General features: G+C 40.5%; 1 protein-coding gene across 5 annotated transcripts in view; it reads right to left on the reverse strand.

Annotated features, from left to right (window-relative positions):
* The window catches only part of phldb2b (pleckstrin homology-like domain, family B, member 2b), a 45,119-nt gene that overhangs the window by 3,999 nt on the left and 23,714 nt on the right, over positions 1–17,406 (reverse strand). For 3 of the 5 annotated variants that reach the window (XM_032503930.1, XM_032503934.1, XM_032503935.1), the window contains 13 exons: positions 13,928–14,302; positions 12,109–12,270; positions 11,747–11,884; positions 10,335–10,463; positions 8,930–9,085; positions 8,693–8,803; positions 8,507–8,581; positions 7,610–7,756; positions 5,268–5,411; positions 4,944–5,043; positions 3,239–3,389; positions 694–784; positions 272–418 (listed from right to left, as the gene is read on the reverse strand). In XM_032503930.1, coding sequence (XP_032359821.1) covers positions 272–418; positions 694–784; positions 3,239–3,389; positions 4,944–5,043; positions 5,268–5,411; positions 7,610–7,756; positions 8,507–8,581; positions 8,693–8,803; positions 8,930–9,085; positions 10,335–10,463; positions 11,747–11,884; positions 12,109–12,270; positions 13,928–14,302 — 1,926 coding nt within the window. The remainder of the gene's footprint in view (positions 1–271; positions 419–693; positions 785–3,238; positions 3,390–4,943; positions 5,044–5,267; positions 5,412–7,609; positions 7,757–8,506; positions 8,582–8,692; positions 8,804–8,929; positions 9,086–10,334; positions 10,464–11,746; positions 11,885–12,108; positions 12,271–13,927; positions 14,303–17,406) is intronic. The other 2 variants (XM_032503931.1, XM_032503932.1) reach the window with 2 other exon arrangements.

Below are 17,406 nucleotides of genomic sequence, written 5' to 3' on the forward strand. Positions count from 1 at the left end.
GAGAGAGAGAGAGAGAGAGAGAGAGAGAGAGAGAGACAGAGTATGAAAGAAAGTATGCATGAAACATACAAAAAGTTAGCTACAGAATAAAGATGGGAGGCTTTGTTGGAAAAGTCAAAAGGTTAGTTCCCTAAAAGGTGACATCAACCCTTAGAAAGAATAAATCACATATTGAGAAACCCTTTCCAATCATAAATGAATATTTTTTGATTGGAACACAAATAGCTTACGCTCCCGTAAAACACGGGAAAGTCCTGTTTTTCTTCCCTACCTGTGCCCTCTGTTTCTCCCGCAGTTTCACCTCCCGGTCGATGAGTTTTTGCCGTCTGCTTGTCTCCTCCTGTAGCCTTTTCTCCAGGTCCTCCCTTCTTTTTCTCTCCTCATCCAGCGCCTGATTTCGCACTTCCATCTCTTGCTCCTGAGGAATAATTGAAATCGTTACACAGGTTTAAAACACACAAACACCTATAGATATAGGGCAATGCAAGCCGATTTTGCCATTTCTGAAGAACAGATATATTAAAAGTACATGAGTGTCCCTGTGTCTTTAAGTTTACAGATTTATCACAAAGGCAAATAATGGGACAACATTCATGCTTTTATATTTGTGGCCAGTCCTTACCAATAACAAACTAGAAAACAGCAAAAACAAAAAGATGAAATCATTGTGATAGGATTTTATGACGTACTGACCTTGTGTTCGAGGAGGCGGCTCTTCTCTGCCTGGGCTTCTCTCAGCAGACGCTCCATCTCCTCTAGCTTGGCCATATTTGAAGTACTGGCACTGTAGCACACAAACAGATTCAACACACATCAGGAAAAGAAGTAAAAAAACAACTTTTTTTCTGCACACTTGACGTATAGCCATGGGAAAACAAACACCAAATCAACTGTCAGATGGCTGAACCTGAAATCCACTGAACATGTAAATAAACAGAGCAGTTGCCAAGTTAGTGTACTAAAGCTGCTACATTAGCAGCCAGCGGGACAAACCGACTCCATTCTGACATCCACATGTGTTTTTTCAGGAGTTACATTTTCTGAGAATTTCAGTGTTGGTGCCACAGTCGTGGATGTAAAGGTTACTGACACCGTGGTGGAGTATATTTTCTTAATTAACAACTAAGGAAAATCCAAGTTTGAGGAACAAGCCCTTAGGTTAAACCTTCATTTAATAATGGAAGTGTTCAGAGAGAACACATGGCTTAAAGCGTTCTGTTTAGCATTCCAACTAAAAGGCTACACTCCTGAGAATACTTCTGATTTTCACTGTTTATGCATGTGTTTGTGTGTGTGCTGAATCTAAGAGGAAATCCACTAGGAAGGAAGCCCTGATGTCGAGGCAATCTAAGCATCGCACCATCTCACTTTTCTCTGTCTCTGGGTAAGACTTTCTGACTCTCTGCTGTGTCGCTGTGTCTTTGGTTTAGACAAAGCAAACCAAGTCTAGCTTCAGGTCTCTCACACTACAGATGGTCCACACATGACATGCATTCTTGACTGTATCACAGGGAAGGGATTTGAGTATATGTTTGTCATGTTAAACAGTCTCTCTCTCTCTCTCTCTCTCTCTCTCTCTCATCCGGAGCCAAAAGGAAATGGATACCCAGTTTTGATTTGTGATGATGTCACAGCATTGTAAAAACGAATGGTACACATTAGACTCAGTCTAAACAAATCAGGGAGGGGAGGTGGGGGGGAGAGAGCGCGAGAGAGAGAGAAAAAAAGTAGGGTACCTCAAGAAATCAAAAATTCAAAAAAAAAATACAAGAGGGAGGGTAAGAAAAACAAAGAAAAACAATATCAAGCGGAGAAAGAAAAAGGTTTTCCCGCTCCCTGTATTCTTTCTTAATGAGTTACTGGTTTCATATGAAATCACCACATCTCTCTCTATATTATACCATCATTTTAACTTAATACCACCAGTTTACATAACAGTAAATTTTGGATGTGAATACTACCTTAATTTTGTTGATTATTTGCAGGAATTTAGCATGTTCATTATTAATCGTTTTAAAAACTACTTAGGCGGAGATGAAAATCAACATTGCATCCAAACCTGAAATAAATATGATGACCTGTGACTCTAATATATGCCATATTTCAAACTTATCTTACATCACACATTCTGTTTCACCGTCATTACACACACAAACATTAATCCAACCAAGCTCTAACCTCACTGTAACATCAATCCTCTCCCCTCTTCCTCCCATCCTCTTGAGATTCTCTTACCTCCATCGATGAGAGGGACTCACACTCATAGTCATTGTAGACCAGCCCAGTTCAAATCTATTCATTCAAGTATTTAGATTACTGGAGAAGAAGTTTATTTCTCTTACTCAAACCCTTATATCTCCAGAAAACAGGACACATCACTGAAAAGATGATCCCAGGTCTATCATGAACTTTTTTTCAAGCACTGATGCAGGTTCTAACACACGTCTTCCAATCCAATCTGGGACAACACAATCCAACACATGGTCAATCTGCAAATGGTTTGGCACTGTGCAACATCTATCTGCAGACACTAGACCATACCATTCAGAGAAACCAGAGGAGGGGTGACAAATGCAAGCACTGAAACAAGGGAGAGAAGGAAAGCAAGCACACATGGTTTTAGTCCAGACCGGGGGGGGGTGGACCCCCTAAATGTACCTCCACACTTGTACTGGTTTGCACACGCGCACACGCACACACACGTCCGTCTTCCGTAACTTGACCCTTAGAACACTAATCAAAAAGAGTCCCCCTTAACTCACATAACACACATAGTTCTACACATCTTGTTCCCCAAGGAGGGACCATGAAAGGCGGGAAACCTTTGCCTTGCAGCTCCACACACTTTTTGAATTAACTCACTTTCTACTCTCTTTGTTGTCCCCTCACCCCCTTCGTACAGTCAATGCTTCATATTATGAACACAAAGGGACATTGTTGGGTTTTTGATTTTTCAATTCTCGGCCTGTCATATTTTAACTCTTCAACCATTCTGTAATTCACTTGGGTCTTGGTCTGTCAGATTTTTCAAATCATTTCTAAAGCATTGAGGAGAGTATTGTTCATCAGCATATATTACACACAGAAATATTCAAGCTCAACTTATTTTACACTTTATTCAGAAATACACACCACTGACGGAATTAACTTTTTTCTTTGTTCTGTTCTTATTATCAATATCCACAGACATACACGTGTGAGCATACACAAACAACACATGTTGTGCCATGACACTTACCTGGAGACATTATCAGGTGAGCAAGCAGAGATGCTGGTTTCAATGGAGTCGGTACTATCCACACTCATTGTGTCAAAGGCCTGGTTGTCACGGTACCCAAAGGCATCGAGGTAGACGTTGGTCTGGGAAGCTGCTCGGGAGCCTGGCTGACCTGGAGAAACACACACACAGAAAGAGAAATAAATAAACAACATTAGTGAATCATGTTAGTTCTTCTTTTTCTTATGCATGTGTGCACACTAGGGTTGTACCTGTCTCTGTCACTCCATCTGGGACAACACTTGGCCCAGACTGCTTCAACTTTGGATCACAATTCCCCGCCACTATGAAGCACTCTTAAAACGTTCAGTAAAAAGTAAAACAACACCTTAGTGGTGTAACTATTCTTGTTAAAATGTGGCCAAATAGCAGGACTCAAAAACGCACTGCAAAACGAGCACATACAGTACAGCAGAGACCAAAATGTAGTTCAGGCAAACCAAAGATGTCTGGAAAGAAAATGAGATGTTCTCAGAACTAGAAGGCGGAATGACTGCAAAACGATGATGCAGATACTGGAAAGAGGGACTAAGTCTCTGGAACACAGGAAGAAACAGAAAAAATCCTGATACCATCTGCCCCATGCAACAGACCCACCCATCTGATGAGCCAGATCAAGGGACCAAAGGGACTGAGGGACCAGATATATGTACCAGTGTCCGGGAAAAACAGCAGTACTATTTCAACACAACAAGGCACACAACATTTCTTCTAAAAGTGCAGCAATGAAAGAAATATCTTTAAAAGATCAAACTTGGTTAATGCATGTGGTTAGTCTGCACATCAATATTTACGTTTTCATTCAAAATAGTAAGGCCATATACATGTTAAACCTGGAAAAAAAGCACAGGGTACTTGAGGTATTTCCTTCATCTTTCAGCAGCTACGTCTGCGTTCAAAACCAAATGTCAGCACACACCCAAACAAGGGCAAAGGGAATAAACTCTGTGGTGAGTGAACGGCACACTTTCGTAATGATGGGAAATGGCTGGTTAACGTTTGTGGCAGGAAGTTGACTTAGAAGAAATCTACTTCTAAGTGTGTATTTTTTTTGTAATAACCCTCACATAATAATTTTTAAATTGTTCATACTCATGCCAGCACCTCTGCTTTACACACACACACACACACACACACACACACACACACACACACACACACACACACACACACAACTTGATGGAGCAGCTCTCCTCCCCTTACATTCCTGCACTATCTCCGCTGACAGATAAACAAATGAGAAATGTTGTGATCCAACAAAACACAATGAGGTGCACACCCACAAACAATCCGTAACAAGGGTAGATGTTACCATATTAGGTGTATTTTCTTGTGACAACCCAGTGAGGAGTGTTTGTTTGTGCAAATGAAGAAGATATGAATAAGAGAGAAAACTGACAGATGAAGATACAGTAGTCGTTTTAAGTAAAGTTACATGTGTTCCCATGTATTTGTGTACCTACATGTACTCTCTTGAGCAGTATATACTGTCTGGTTTCTAAGTTTAACGTTATTATGAGGATTCCTATTAGCTGATACTTAGACAACCAGCTTGTCTTCCTGGGGTCTAAAGCAACATGTCATGACACATACAGGAAAATAAAATAAATGTAACAAACTCTGACAAGTATAAATAAATAAAGTTATTGTGTTTGTGCATGTGTACCTTTATGCAGACGTCGAGATTCAGTTTCCTTGTTGGATAAGGAGAACATTCTTGGGAGAATGCTGCCACAACTTGTGCTCTGTACCAGGGGATGATGGGCCTATAAATGACCAAGAAGAGACCAAACCTTTTTACTTACATGTGTCAGTAATATAAACAATCGGCTTGCATCTTTGAAATGACACAATTTGTATAATACACAATACAACTGAATGTCAAACTTGAGAAAATAAGCTACAGACAGACCAAGAAAAAGTAGAACATAAATGCATTTTACTGACTTGTGTCATTTATTCTTCCATTAGCGTCTACATGAGGGCGTACCTTGGTCGGGAAGCTGCGCCCCAGTGTTGCACACGTGAACTGGGGGGTCATGATGGGTGTGGTTTTCTTCCTGGGTAATGTGTCACTTAGATGGAAGCCACCTTCTCTCTCAGACCTCTTCCTCTCTTCCAGCAAACGGAAATGCTGATCAAACACAACAGAGGGAAGGGATATACACCATTGATTGATTATCAATTATTCATCATTGGCATTCATCTCAATCTTATTAATAATCAAAATGATCCAATGTCATTTTGGGTCACATTGCGTTGTTTGCATTTTTTGGAAATATTTTAAATATATAATATTTTATATATATATATATATATATATATATATACACACACACACAGATACATACATACATACACATACACACACAATAAAAGTAAAATAAAATAGTAAATGTGGAAAACGACTACATTAAGTACTTGGAGTAAGAGATGTACCGATATGTTCTAAATATGAGACAATAAGTGATTTTTTTCTAGGGGAATGCAGTTATTCATCTTAACAGACCATCTGTCAATAAGAAGAGGGGAGCCAGATTTCCATGACACTGCAATGCACTTCTTAGCCACACATAGAGCAATTTCAATGACTTTGAGTTGTGCTTTGTTTAGAGAACGGTGAATACTTGTAAAGTTCCCCAATAAACAGAGTTCAGGGTCCACAGGAATATGAACTCCTGTGATCCTGGTTAAAGTGGAGAAGCAGTGGAGTGGAGTGGAATAGTTAATCAATCTATACCGGGCATTGATAATAGTTGACAAGCTGTTAAGACATAATTCTGTCCAAAACGGTTCCTCAATTATAACATTGAGCTCTGACTCCCATTTCATTCTAGACTTATGCACCCCTGGTTTGGGCCGATACATTTTGGAAATAAATGTATGTGTGTTCCCATTATAAAGAGATATGTCAACAACATTCATGATGGGTAGAGTCATTTCAGGACCCAAAGTAGCACTTAGAAAGGATCTTAGTTGGATATAACAGTAAAAGGTTTGATTGGACAAGTTATATTTCCTCTTTAAGCGCTCAAATTACATGAAAAGTTCTTTGTTGAAACAACTCTCCAAGTCTTGGATTCCCCTATGGTACCATATGTCTATAATGTTGTTATCAAGATTCATGGGTATTAGTTCATTTTGCTTTAAAGGCGTTTTAGGTGAAAGTCCCACCATCAATCCAAGACTTTTGTGAACCTCATACCAAATTTTTAGCAGATGCCTCAATATAGGGTTATCTGTCCTGTTGTGCACAGTACCAGAATTATGCTTATAAATGAAGTCACTGTGGACCTTTTCTTTCAGGGGGTGCAGTCCGATTTGTGTCCAAGAGGGGGCTTCGCTGCCCTCAAAAAAGGATGAAATGAACCTCATTTGAGCCGCCACGTAGTTAACTTGGTAATCGGTGGCCAGGTTGGCTCAGTTGGTCGAGCAGGCACACATTTACTTAGGGGTTTATGCAATGACGCAGAGGTCCAGGTTTAGAGTCTGACCTGTGACAATTTTCTGCATGTCTTCCCCCTCTCTCCCCCCTTTCTCACCTAGCTGTCCTGTCCATTAAAATGCGGAAAAGCCCCCAAAAAAAGGATATTCCATGCATAGTGCAATTCCTTAATCCATGTTGATTCATTTCATGAATAAAAATTAATTTATTCGTGAATACTAATTTATTCGTGAATACTAATTTATTCATGAATACTGATGTATTCATGAATACTGATGTATTCATATATATAATACATAATAAGTATAAATTGATGAAGATAAGTATGAGATGGGATAAGAAGAGGATCAACATTAGTAACAGTAAGGGAATTTACATGAACAGTTATTTATTACTTATTATAATTACTGACAAACAATGAATGCAATAGTATAAAATACACATCTGGGTTCTACATTCAGTTTTCACACAAAAACAAAACTCAAACACAAACTTTCTGATACACACACACAAACAGACACACACGCATTACCTGCCTGTGTCGGCGGTGGTGTTTTTTGACAGGGAGGGGAGGTGGGGGAGAGTCAGGGAGGGGAGAGGGGTCTCGATATGACACCATGTTCTCTGGCCAATGGACAGAGGGTGTTTTGGGGAGGGGTCGGGGATGTAGATGGGGGAAGGAAGAGGAGGGACAGTCGGCAGGTGAGGAAGAATGACAGAGCTTTGAAAAGAAGAAAGCAACATTGTCAGAAAACTGAAATAGTACAAAAGAAGAAGGGAAATGAGGGGAAAATAGCAACACTCTCATGCACACGCACACACACTCTGCATCATCTATGGCTGTGTACTTAAGTACATGCGCAATCCCTTAACACCACTACACACACCTCGTCCTCCGGTGGGTTGGGGGTGTCGTCACCACGGGAGGGGTTTGCCTCGGACTCAGGAGGGTTATTGGCCAGAGTGGGGGCGGGCTTAGGGTCTCCCCCAAGCTGTGAGTAAAGCTCATTGATTTCACTGACTGTGACATAGCCCTGGAGAGTGTCATGTGGACAAAGGGGAGGAGAGAGAAGGCGTGAGGCATAGCATAAAGTGAGTCAGCCATATTAATGACAAATTTAGATTTAGTTGTTAGAATGTTGCAGAACTTGGTGGTGATTGTACTAGTTTCAAAGAAAAAATAAGTAGTAATAAGTAGGTTACTTAGACGATGTACTGTTAGCATTTGTTGAGTGGAGTACACAAGACAATAGACATTGTGACGAGGTTACCTCAGTATTAATACATGCGAGTAAAAGTTGTGCACAGAATTAATGAAATAAGTTTTGAATTGTTGCAAACGTCTTTCCTTCCTGCATTGCAGGGACGGGAAGTTACAACAAGAAACCGAAAGGGTAAAAAAAGACGCGACCAGGAGGAAGAAACAAAAGACAGAAAGGAAGGATAAGGTAGGTTTATCTGGACAAAGAGGAAAACAGAAAGGAATGGATTAGTAAAGCAAGACAAAAGTACCTCTGCATTCTTCAGAGAAATAGAGGAAAGGAAGGATGAGAGGGTGCACAAGTTGACTGGAGGAGAAGAAATTGTGGCAGCGGTGGTGTCACGCCAATGACGGCTAAAAGACTGACACACATCAGCCAGACAGGCTGTATCCTAGCGGAGGAGGAAACCCGGAAGATTTAAAATGATGAGTGTCCTGCCAACTCTAAGAGTCTTAAGGAGTCCAAAGATGACAAGGAAGACAGTCTTCATTTTCTTGTGTGACAGCTGTCAATCAAACCTACCTCTCTTAGAGTGAAACTTCGGCCACCAGTGAGGTCAGCATATTTCCTTTCCAGCATGGTGAGGTTTTCTTTCTCCTAATAGACAGGAAAAGGATACAAAGGAAAGGAAAAACAATGTTAAACACAAAATGAAACACTTCTTGGATGGACACATGCATAGGCATGCAAACATGGATTTCCTCGTACCCTTTGCAGCATTGCTTCGAGGGTGCTCCTCTCCTTCAAGAAGCTCTCCTTCTCTCGCTGAGCCTGCTGGGTAATCTGTGCTGCCTGCTTCTTTAGAGTTAACAGTCGCTCCTGATGGAAAAGCCAAACAAGCTTGTTTAAATGTGGATTTTCAATCAAAATAAAACATTGCGATGTTGTATACATTTTTCCCAACAGGCGCGACTCTTTCAAAACAAGCAAACAGACGGCTCTTACTTTGCGAGTGACAGTGCTCCGCTGGTAGTCTGCAATGTCCCTTAGAAGCTGTTGTGTATGGGTCTCCTTCTCTTCATCCTGCCTGCTCTCTCTCTCCAGTTGCTGAAACTCCAGGTCCTCAAAACGCTTCGACTCTGCATCGAGCACCTCACAGTCCTGACACACAAGACATAATGCACAGGTAAACAGGAGAGACAAAGAAATGCATGTTAACAGGACAAACGTCAAAACCTCAATAGACAATACTGTTACAGCACATACACCTGATGAAACCAAAAACATATCAGTATACAAGACCAAAGGACTTTCATTATGAAAAGATTTGCATTGTGAGAATTTTTCCCAGTATTGGTGACATCCATAGACTGTATAAAACAGGTGACATCCTATTTATCATATTCATTATAAAAACTCTAAGATTATACTTCTTTGAGACAAACTAAAATAGGCAAACAATTATGTATCAGAAAGAACGTTCTCTTTCCACAATACACTGACACAGACAAACCAGACACAGATCCCTGATGTTTGTCAACACGTATCTGTCATGCAGAGTATTACACCAAAGCATAACAAGTGCCTGAATAAACATGCAACATGTTACATACTGTAACCATTCCCCCAAAATGCAAATCATTTAAAAGTGGTGTCTCTTTGAGAAATCCTGTAAACAACGTGGGAGGAAACCGGAGCACCCGGAGAAAACCCATGCAGGTTAGGTTGAGAGGTGACTCTAAAATTAGCGGTATGTCTGAATGTGAGTGTGAATGTGAGTGTCTGTCTGTATGTGTCAGCCCTGTGATTGACGGGCAATCTCTCCAGAGTGTACACCGCCTCTCACCCAATGTCAGCTGGGATTGGCTCCAGAGGCCCGCGGCTCTCTAAAGCAGAAACAGGTATAGCTAATGGATGGATATTGCTGTGTCTCAAACACAAAAGGGTGAAGCCTTTGACCATACGCCCAAAAGTCAGTGGTCTCTATAATAGCCAAACAGATCTTTAAGCCGAACTCTTGCAATTCTTCCTACTTGTACAGTCTCAACCATTCTGGTGAATTAAAGAAATGTGTAGACATAGAAACCTAAAGAGTTAGACATTGAGAAGAGAGAACATTAACCAGGTAAAGATCACATGTGGCTATGGGGTGTTGAGCAAGTTAGCTCAGGAAAGGAAATGTGGGCAAATTCACATTCAAGTTCAAGTATGCAAGCATCACATGTCTCTTTCTAGAGTCATATATAAACTGTATGTTCTGAGTGTCAGTATGCATTATGTGCATATACATCTTTGTTCTAGGTCTGTGATTTCTCTGCGTGAATCATATTTACATATGTTCTTGTGCATGCAATTGTGAGGTATGAGGGACTGTGTGTGTGTGTGTGTGTGTGTGTGTGTGTGTACTGACCCTGGCCAGCTGCTCCTGCAGGGGCTCCTTGGTGGCCTCAGGGCAGCTGTCCAGCTGGGAGCGCTGCTCACACACAATCTGAGCCAACCTCTCTACTCTGCCCTTTTCTGCCTGTAGCAGCTCGCACCCCTGGCATACACACATGTACATAACACACAGACGCACATACATACGCACACACAAACACACATACACGCATGTACACATTTGTTTTTGTGTACATACAAACAAGGAAACAAGAGACACACATGCACAAACACACACACACACACACACACACACACACACACACACGACATAGAGAGGATGGCAGCGTTAGTGGGACTGGGGAGCCACAGTTAGTCACTACGGCAACCAGGTGAGCAAGATTAGCCTAGAGGGAGGCAGGGGAGAGAAGGCTGAAGGAAAAAATCTACAAAAGAGATGGAGAACTGGTAAGGTATTACGTAGAAAAGAAGGTAGTATGAATAGTGTCATGAGTTCTTTCTCCTGTTTATTTGAATGGAAATGACTGAGGGAATGGATGAGATGGAATGGCTGAGTAGATTAATGGTCCCTATAAATAACAACATATACACGCAGCCGAAATCTGTACAAGCACTCAACTTCACCTGCTCTTCAACGCTCAGCACTTATCTATCTGATCCTTTTTCTCTCGGACTACTGTAACTCAGTACCGTGATGTGGTTTTATCACACACAGGCTGTGGGGTCCATGGAAATTTCACAATCAGGCTAGAACTCAAACCAAAGCAAGTGTACACAAACATACCCAGACCCACAACCGATTCAGTGTGTTTATCCTAATACACTCCCCACCCTGTCAATGATACCATATATATTGGTATAAATGTATACACAACACACACACCACCACACACACACACACACACACACACACACACACACACACACACACACACACACACACACACACACACACACACACACACACACACGTGTGTGTGTAAGATAGGATCACTTGGTGACCGCTACACCCTGGGCAGTATTAGCAGATATATATTTGGACCAGAGACAGCATGAGAAGGATTAACACCAACCAGATAGTCACATGACCCCTAAATGTATGAGAGCCTCAGAGAAGCATATGCATTTTCAACACCACATGTACACATACACTTTAGGAAGGTAAATGCATGTTGGTTGGTTAAAACCCATGTTTAGTGTAAAAAACCTAATAGTTCCATTAATTACAGAATGTGTCCCCCATCTGCTTGATACTAATATCACTTAACAGCCCTTCAGCAAAGAAATACAAACAATTTGCAGAAGATGCATCTTAAGTCTTGGATAAATGCCCTCTGCTCTTGGTCTCTGTGTCAGCCATTATGAATTTATGAGAAGCATCCATCAAACTAATTGTTTTACAATGAAGCGTAGCTTGTTAAATACCTTTTCTTTTTCCTGCTGGGACTTGGTCTCAAGGTCAGCCATCTTGTTGTGAAGTGCTTCCAGAGCATCTTTTTCCTGCTGGAGAGCAGCTACTTCGGACTCCTGCTCAGCCTCCACCAGAGCTCGCTCTAGCTCCACCTTGGATAAATACACACCAGTAAGTAAGCCATTTGTAGGTAACACTACATGATAACGTGCGAACAAAATGCTTTACTGACTTGAAAAGGAGTAGAATTCTTCACTTCTTTTTAAAAAAAATAGGACTTCTAGACTTAAAACTATAAATTGTTACTATGGACATTATTGCTTCTGTGTTTGTCTGCCCAAGATGCCATTGTCCCTCATCCCTCACTTCTCTTTACCTCTTGGGCAGATTCCTCCATTTGGTTGTCCAGCTCTTTGATCTTTTGCTCCAGCTCTTCCATGTTGTTCATCACCTGGATCCTCTCCTCTTCAACGCGCCTCACGTCCTGCTCTGAAGGCCTCGCTTCCTGCCCGTGGCGACGGGCTGCATCATCTAGAGCCTGGTAACAACATCATCAACAGAGTCACAGATTGAACCGCTGTTGAGATGACGTTCAAACTTTATCAAAGCCAATATTGGGGTTAGATAGATAGACAGATAGATAGATATTTATTGATCCCAAGAAAAATGGGAAATTACGGTGTTATAGCAGCACACTTACATCAGTCAACACAACACAGAATATAAATATAAATGAGATACTAGGAAAAATATACATACATACAATATACATGAAATAATAATAATAGGAATAAAATAAAAGAACAAATATTTGAATATATACAGGATGGGAAAACAAAAATGTGCAACTGCTTAAATAATATGCTAAAATGTATGCTAAATGTAAATAAACAATTGTGCAGGTTGGTGCAGTAGTGTGGAGTCTAAAAGTCTTATCTAGCACCCAGTGATGACATGTTAAAAAGTGTTATTGCCCGTGGTAGGAATGATTTTCTGTGCGGCATTGAAGCTGTCGGAGTATCTGTGAGACGTTTAATGGTAATTAGTCTTAATAATATTTACTGACACCACCAATTATGTGGGGACATGAAGTGAAAATATGTGTACCCACAGTATTTGTAATTTTATCATAGTTTTATGAACAGTTAGTCACTGCAGCGACTGCAGGACAAACAAATCGTATATTATTGCTAAAAATTATTTACATGGTGATGGCGCAGTAGACTTGACACATACCTTTGGTGTGGGAGACCTGGGTTCAATTCCCACTGCGATACATCAACCAACGTGTCCCTGAACAAGAGACTTAACCCCTAGTTGCTACAGAGGTGTGCGGCCTCTGACATATATTTAGCAGTTGTAAGTTGCTTTGGATAAAAGTGTCAGCTGAATGACATGTAATTTAACATACACAGTACTAAACTAAAGTACACCGTTATGCTGTGGTAAAGCAGTACTTCCTTTGGGCAATGAAAATTTCTGTTCTTTTGCAGCAAACAAATGTGGCCAGACACAGGCACACATACACCCACACACACCAGCTGTCAATTCTAAATTGTAACACTTATCCAGCTCTAATCTAATAAATGGGCTGTAAATATCTCCTATCTCTGTGCATGAAGGATGTGTATGTTGATACTTTCCAAGTATTAAGAGGAGTGATCCTTGTCACTCTCATGTTTTCCAGAAAGAACAGGGAGCATAAACACTTCCCCCATCAATCCAGATTAATCTTTTAAGAAGCTGACTAAAGTCAAAGGTGCTGCTTAAGCTGTCTTGTACTCATTTCATACAGGAGATATGTATGATGAGGAGTGTACATTTAACATGCATTTTTTTCAGAGACTCCAGTCTGCAACTGTAACTCCATATGCATTACTGCTTAACCACAGAATGACTATATATTCACCAACTTGTCTGAAAGGCTCAATGTTGAAGGTAGTTGATGAATGCTCCGCTCCACAAGTCTCTTTACATTCTCAATACATCACCCGGGCTCTGTGTACGTGTGGGTTTTATACTGTACATCTCTTTGCATTTAAAAGGTGTCAAGTGACTGTGAGTCTGAAAATAACAAACTTATCTGTGACTGAGATAAAGTCAGGTATCAGTCCCTTGTTCAAATATTGCGAAACAGCTAAACATGTGATGTTAGTAGCAGTGTGTTGAAATGTGCACAAATAAATTTCTTGTACCTCATTGGTCCTCTGTGTGCGTGGAGAAGGTGAGGGGGCAAAGCTTCGCAGACTGACGGCGGGTGATTCTGCCCTGTTGTCTCGGTGACCGCAGCTGCGCCTCGGTCGTGCCTGCAGATCATCATCATAGTAACCATTCTCTGATCCAGGGGAGAGCATGTGTCCATTTCCTGTCGTTCCATTAACAGCTGAAGAGTCGGAAAAAACCGAAGGTGTGTCGTCATCGTCGATCAGTTGAAGCTTCTGAAGCTCCTGGTTGATCTTATGGAGATCCACCACAGCTGAAGTGGGACCTGTAGCTGTGCCACCTCCATCTTTCTCAGACCGGCCCAGCTCCGAACACAGAGACAAGATGGTCTCTAGCCGCTGTCGCTCCTGAAATGAGCACACACACAGAGACAAACACATATGTGAATGTGTTACAGTATGTGCAAATGTAGCTTTGTCAACTCATTTTAAATGTTCTTTATGACGTTGTCTAGGATATGCAATTTAAAAAGGTGTATTATAAGGGATTCTGCCTGAATTAAGTTGTATAGGTTATTTTTGTTAGCAGGCTGTGAGAATGTTCCTTCAAAGAAGTACTCCTTTGTGGTACATAACTTGAGAAGCTAAAATAAAAGTCTACTATTTAAAGCAACACCAAAGCATTTCCTCTTCCGTCCCCCTAAAGGTTGGAAGCAGAATTGTCCATTAGCGCTGTCTCATTTGAACTACAGATCAACTAACCAATCTGGCAAACTTGCATTGTGCAGTTATAGTCGATAGAGAGCCACAAAGCGAATGCAGCAGTGCTGTTCACCCTGTTATGTGTTGATGAACCACTGAAACGATTTTGTAAACTTTATTTAAAGGAACAAAAGAATATTTGGTGTTGCGTTAAGTTTAAACTCAGTCAGTCCACTGTCTATAGAGTGTTGAGGGTGCTGCACAAATACAGCATAACCCAATGTTATTAACTAACAGACATTTTTTTATAAAGCCCTGGTGGTGCTGGATGTGCACACTGAATAAATTACAATGTTACAAGGTGAGATAAATCAGTCAGTTCATAACGTACCTACAGTAAACTGAAGTTATGTATATTTTAGAGTCAGATGTTAACTATTCAAAACCAGTAAACAAACAACACATTTTGCACTTTTTTAAAAACTGATAGCCATTTTATTTTTTCATATGTAAATGCATGTGTATTCAAATTGGTTAAAATAAATGCAAAAGTTCTGTTATGTTCCATATTAGTAAGAAAGAGTCCCAAAAGCTCAGCGGGTATTATTATTTCTTTCCATCATAAAAGCAAGTTTCCAATGCTCAAATTACCTGGGGAAGCATCGCAGAAGTGAATTCCTCTTATTAAAATGTCCTTGTTTAATCCCAAATATACCATCCTGTTTTGTTTAGAATTTACTCTAGTTTAGTATATCATTTGTATAGTCTAGAAAGAATGTTTCCTCTCCCTGGAGCAAGAGTTTCCCTTTCCACAGTTCTGCCTGCCTGAACACAGATAAATGGAGAGCTATGGAGGCTGCAGAGAGTCAAAATAGCCCCTCCTAAGCTCAGCAGCAGCTTCTTTGGAGGGAGACTTATGTGTAAGTGATATTAGAGATGGAAAGAGGGTAAGAAAAAAAAGAACATGGGACAGAGGTGTGTGAATGTGTTTGTGTGAGAGAGAGCAAGGGCGAGGGAGAGTAAGGTAATGAAAAGTGGACAGCTGTCAACTATGGTCGGAAGTGTGTGCAAAAAAAAGGCCATGACTCCGAACACAGGAATGTGTCTGTGTGTATTGCCACTAAAGAAACAAGACACTTTCCAGGGAAATGTACTCTACTCTAGGAAGCAGTCTGAACCATGTGAAGTTTGGAAAATTAAAGTCTTGAGACAGTCGTATGCCTGATTAGAAAGCCAGAAGAAAGACATCCTATTTCAAAAAAGCATTTTAGCACTACACATAATAAATCATCTTTTGCATATACACTACCGGTCAAAAATTTGGGTTCACAAACACATTTTTATTCCTCTCCATTATAGACAGAATACCAGCTGATCTGAGTGGGTGGCTGATCTTTAATGCAATATCTACATTGCCCATTATCAGCAACCATTCACCCAATGTTCCAAAGGCACATTCTGTTCACTAATCTGATATCATTTTAAAAAACTAACTAGAAAAACATTGGCGAACTCTTTTGCAATTATGTCAGCACATAATGTAATCTGAAAACTGCTGCCCTGGTTAAAAAAACAATGCAACTGATCTCAGCTGGTATTCTGTCTACAATGGAGTGCAATGGAAATTTGTGAGTGACCCCAAACTTTTGACCGGTAGTGTATGTGTGAATGCACATAAACAAATGTGCACACCCCTTTATATATATATGTGTGTGTGTGTGTGTGTGTGTGTGTGTGTGTGTGTGTGTGTGAGAACCATGAGCTGAGGCATAGCAAGACTGTGTCAGTCTTCACCTTGTTCTATTCTAATAGACAAAAGCCTCTGTGAAGCCCTTATAGTAATCAGCTGTCAACTAGAGCCAGAAACAGACTTGTTAATATGGACTGATGGAATATGATAACCAAAACATAAACAAACCTTACCAAATATATCTAAGCTGGAGATCCTAAATGACATAATGGGTAGCCCAATTTTGTTGCACCTTAATAACCCAAATAGCTTTTAATGCACACAACCTAATGACTTCTGAGCAAAGAAAGAATGTAGTTTTCCTGTCCTGCCACTAGAGGGAAGACAAGGTTAAGACAATGCTATTCTGAGTTTGAGCCTTTAACTTGGAGACTCTGCTTGTGGCTTTCTTACAATACACAGCCAACATTGATTATTTAGAGCTATTTTTTCAAAACATATGTAAAAGACAATCTTTATAACACTTAATTGTCACACTCAAATCATTTGTTAATCTAGTAATTTTGAATGCATATTTAATGTGTCTAACAGGATTTTTTTTTTTTTACATCAAACAAATGGTTGTAAAACAAACCCCATAATATAGAAAACTGTTGGGTTAAAATAAATGTTCCATCTTGATAATGGGTGCAAATTCGATCTCTGATCAGAGCATGAGAGGCAGGTACTACTATAGTAATGTACATCTTGCAAATATAACTATGAAGAAAAATATATGGAGGCTAACCAAAATCCATTGTAAAGCTTGTGAAACAAAGTACAGCATCCAGAGAACTATTTCCACAGTTTAGTAAATACCAGTACAATATGGCTGTGTGAAGGAGAGAGACATTTAAAGAGTGAGGGATAGTGGGATTAGGAGTCCAGTTGTCATTATATGCTGAGCATCTGTGTGTTTATCCACCTGCTACCCTACAACTCCACTCTCTAATCATCTTGGTTTCTTTAAGCCACATCTGACTGATGTGTTCTTTGGCTCTTTCAGTGGTCCGAACCACAGTGGGCAGGCCTCCAGATGACACACACACACACACACAGACACACACACAGACACACACAG

This window comes from Etheostoma spectabile, chromosome 22 (genome assembly GCF_008692095.1).
Source record: "Etheostoma spectabile isolate EspeVRDwgs_2016 chromosome 22, UIUC_Espe_1.0, whole genome shotgun sequence".
NCBI lineage: Eukaryota > Metazoa > Chordata > Actinopteri > Perciformes > Percidae > Etheostoma > Etheostoma spectabile.